The 4,133-nt window shown below is 37.0% G+C and overlaps 1 protein-coding gene across 1 annotated transcript; it reads right to left on the bottom strand.

Moving 5' to 3' along the window:
* Nucleotides 1-584: 584 nt before the first annotated feature.
* LOC112212736 lies at nt 585-1,667 on the bottom strand. Its single transcript, XM_024367120.2, has 4 exons — nt 1,447-1,667; nt 1,348-1,378; nt 1,264-1,312; nt 585-1,108 (listed from the first exon to the last, which is right to left on the bottom strand). Exons 1-4 carry the CDS (start codon nt 1,549-1,551, stop codon nt 799-801), a joined length of 495 nt encoding a protein of 164 aa, XP_024222888.1. The 5' UTR covers nt 1,552-1,667; the 3' UTR covers nt 585-798.
* Nucleotides 1,668-4,133: the final 2,466 nt, after the last annotated feature.

Genomic DNA, 4,133 nt, shown 5'->3' with positions numbered 1-4,133 from the left:
CTTTTTACGTCTTGTCATAGCATGCATCTTGTTTGCACGTACATTTACAAATATTCGTAAATATTTGCTCACGCTCTACGAAATAGCTTAAAAGCAATTGCTTGCTTCTTGTACAGCTGTGCTTATCTTATGAGAAATTTTCTTCTAATTGTAAATCGTATTAGTAAGCACTGTGGAATTTGCGCTGGCAGTAACCACGTAGGGACGTATCGTACTATCTGATGGAAATGAATCATTCCAATTTATCGTCTGTTCCTCGATTCACTTTACGTCTCGTGAGATGTAGCTTCCTAAGGAATTTGCTTCTCGCTGTATTCACAGGTTGTAATCTTGTCGTTAAACAAATTTGTATTACTCGCTTCGAGGATAAGTCGCGTAAAAGTTTTATGAAAATTCCCTAATTGGTAAATTGATTTAATAAAGTACAAATTTCTTTCCAGACGAATTCTTTGCCTTTCTTTTATAATTTCTTTCTTTTATATATTCCTTCGTACTCAAGTTACATTCATACTCAAATGATTCAAGAAAATCAACGAATGGAATACAAATAAGGTTACGAATATCACGAATTTATTTCACGGAAATTTATATTTCGTTTCAGTGTCGACAAAATAATACATCGATACTGTGATATAATATAAAATTGTGACAGACTCGTTATCTTGCTTTGATATACATATATAATAAGTTTGTACAATTGCTATTGTATGTCGATGTACGTAATACTTACATAATTGGCTGGCATACGGAATGACTGCTGAATCAGAAAACCCATTTCGTACGAATTAACTTGGAAAGTTAACAAAGAAGTTGTTTCGCTGAAAGTGTATCTTCGCTTTGTGGCTTTCGATTTTGCCCCGAAGGAAAGAATTCATGAAATAAGGTCAGTTTACTGTTTCCTTGAGAAGCTAATTTCAATATATTGGCAACTCTTTCCTCAGGATACCATTCGCTGAAGAATTGCTTATAACAACGGAACCTTATTACGTTCCATACCAGATGACGAATAGCGCAACGATGACGATGTATACAAATTATTTTAATTATCTTTCTATCCAAGAACAACTTTGTCTCTCTTCGACCGCGTTCTCGTACGAAAAGAACGTTTTGTATGACAGAATTAAATAAATTTTTTGCAACTTCATCGATAATGATTTTCATCGAGCAAATAAGTTGTGGACGTTTTCACTGATCTAAAGATATCATAGACAAATGGTAAACCTATATCAGATGCAGATTTAGAAATTTACAAGAAACGAGGCACCTCGTTCCAGCGGATTGTTTAAGACTTTACGACAATTTGAACTGTGACGATGGAATTGTTATATAGACGTCTTCGATGTAGAACGTTTTCACTTCGATACGGACGATACTGAAACTGAAATTGCAGAATAATACTAATCCACAAAAAGTGTAAAAAATTTAAAACGAGATTAATAATATTACAGGGTGTTGATCTTCCACGTTTTCTCTTCCTTCTTCAAACCCTTTTACCCATTTGTAAATAGTCGGTGGCTTCACAGCATTCTGTCTATGTGCTTCTTCTAGCATGTCAGCCACTTCGACATTTTCCAACACTTCTCTTCCGAGTTTTACGAGAAATTTCGCATTAATGCGTTATTTTTTAAAAAGATCGCCAAGCGTTTTCTAGACGTGTGACAGCCGGAAGAAACATGGGCATACTAAAGACGTTACCATAAGCGACCGGCTTATCGCTGGATCATGAAATTTAATCTCTTTATAGATAAGACTATAACCTGCATTCCTCAACCAGGTCGCCGCACAGTTGCTGAGATGACAGTAAAAAAACCATTTTATCAATTTTTCGAGTATATCAAATATCTATCTATCTATATGCTTTTTATGTACTTTTTTAATTAGAATAGTATCTCGCTTGTAATGGGCGAAAGCCCAACACGAGAATGACAATAACAAGATAAAAAGAAACGATAATATCGATCAAATATCTTTTACACAAGTAAGCCATTTCTTTCGAAATTACGACATGTTCCAAATTTCCGAGCGGGAGTGCAAAAGTAGAAGAAACTGCAACTATTAAACAACGATGGAACTTGTTAAAAACTTGCATTCGTTGCTTCCGCGACATTGCTGCATCGTAAGTTATTTTTTATTTTTCCTAGAAGCTGCACATTATTTTAATTGTCATTAAAGCTACAATTGGTATTAAATAAATGCAACCAAAATCTTCAACTACAGTGGTCATAAATAGTGTTGGCGCACCATTGTATTTATTATAGCGTTCACATACTAATTCATTAAATATATCAAATTTTGTATCGTTTGGTAGTACTCTCGTATGATTATAAAAATTTGACTTGGTTATGAAAATGAAACATTGAATCTAATAAAAGAACGCTTAAAGAAGACGAGGGTATATGCCAATACCTTTTAGCTACTGGATACCGTAACGTTCGAATTTTTTATTTTCTTCTGCTTACTTTTTATCACATTTACAACTGAAACGCGAAATTTGTAATAAAAATGCAGTTTTGCTTGGCACGTGATATTTTGCGTAAAAGTTTCTTATTCTTTCTACGAAATTCTATTGGGTTTTCGTTTAACTTTACATTTTTTAATCATTTTACCGCGCCTCTACTTTTTCTCAATGTTTCACATTTTATTTTGCAATAATTTTCGTGTAGCTCGTACGATATTATAGTCACTGGCAGCTAAAGTCACGCATACGTGACACTCGTTGTGAAAGTGTTAAAGTAGATACGCGATAGTTGTAACGTAAATACTGGATGGTAGATTTTGCTTTCGAAAGGTAGAACGATATCTGCGTGCTTGAAAGTTGCTCAATCAAGATGCTGTATAATTGATTTACGTGACGGATGAACGTATGACTCGTTCAGAAACCACGCCGATCAGCTCCATAAATCGAACAGCAGAGAAAAGGGACGATGTTGCAAATATGATAATTTTTAATTTACCTTGGAATTTGCTATTATCCGTGTCATCTTCTTGTATAGATAGACGGACGAACAATAGCCGAGTAAGTGAATAAATGAACAATAAACGAACTCTATATTATGGTCGCCTGAGAGAAGATCAGAAGCGAAAATTAGATCGAACTAGAGTTTTACGCGAAGTATATTTCATATACATGCTTGCGATAATTTGAAAGTGCCCAAATACTGGCGCAACAGTAGGGTAATTAATTTGTTTCTAAAAAATTGGTCATTATCGGTATACGTGAAGCTATAAGAATTGAAATTGATCGATTTGACCGCCGAGACGCTTCGTATACGAGCGCAAATAAATTAGCGCGATAGAATTAGCTCGAATAGCAACGAGATAGAAACGACACGTTGAAACTGGTCGCAGAGTATGAGGATTCGCTTTGACGTTTCGTAAAGAACGGTAGTAGTCTCTTTCTCACGATACACCCAGCGATTTCTGGTCGAGAAGGACCGCTCGTGAGGGCAACTGCGAAATCTTATTACTTTCTGTAGCGAAACGCGGCGGCTCGGATCACAAGCTCGAGAAGAGGCTAAGAGAGGAGAAGTGGAAAATAGCGGTGGAGGAAAGAAGAGCAGAAGAGCTGGATCGGTGTGCGCGCGCTCACTCTCACGACGTGATTCATCCGGCTTTCATGAGAAAATGCAATCTTTACGGCGAAGCCAGCCCCGGCCTTATGTCACGCGCTATAACAGCAGCTATTACGACCGCCCCGCTAGACATCGCTGAGACAAAGCTAACCGGTTGTTCCTTCTCGGATGCACCGACACGACGCCTGCATTACCGTACCACTTGCGAAATGAACGGTATGTACACGTAGGTACACTGCATATTACTACATATGCGCAAACGTGTATCGCATTCCCTCGAGTATGCCGCCTGACATTTCCACCCGGAAATTTTCTCTTCGATCAACTTCTAAAAATATTCTCGCCTTTCTTTTCGTTTTTCGAATATATTAACGCTTCTAACGTACGCCAGACATAGATAACGCGGAACATTACGAATAAATACTCTCATTATATACTAGGTTATAACATTCCCTTTTCCCTTTTCACACCTTCCCGTTCCACATTCCCTTCGCTCTGCTATCTAACATTTTGACCCGGATGTTTTCTCTTCGACCAACTTTCAAAAATCTTCTTGCAATT

The sequence above is a fragment of the Bombus impatiens genome, unplaced genomic scaffold (genome assembly GCF_000188095.3).
Source record: "Bombus impatiens unplaced genomic scaffold, BIMP_2.2 scf_0296, whole genome shotgun sequence".
Classification (NCBI taxonomy): Eukaryota; Metazoa; Arthropoda; class Insecta; order Hymenoptera; family Apidae; genus Bombus; species Bombus impatiens.
The sequence above is the reverse complement of the archived record's forward strand: the minus strand, read 5'-3'. Positions and strand labels throughout refer to the sequence as shown.

Coding starts and splice junctions, on each gene's coding strand:
- LOC112212736 (XM_024367120.2), bottom strand. CDS start 1,551: ATGCTAGAAGAAGCACATAGACAGAATGCTGTGAAGCCACCGACTATT. Junction 1,379..1,446: donor ACGTGGAAGATCAACACCCT/GTAATATTATTA, acceptor CTGCAATTTCAG/TTTCAGTATCGTCCGTATCG. Junction 1,109..1,263: donor AACAATCCGCTGGAACGAGG/TGCCTCGTTTCT, acceptor TTCTGTCATACA/AAACGTTCTTTTCGTACGAG.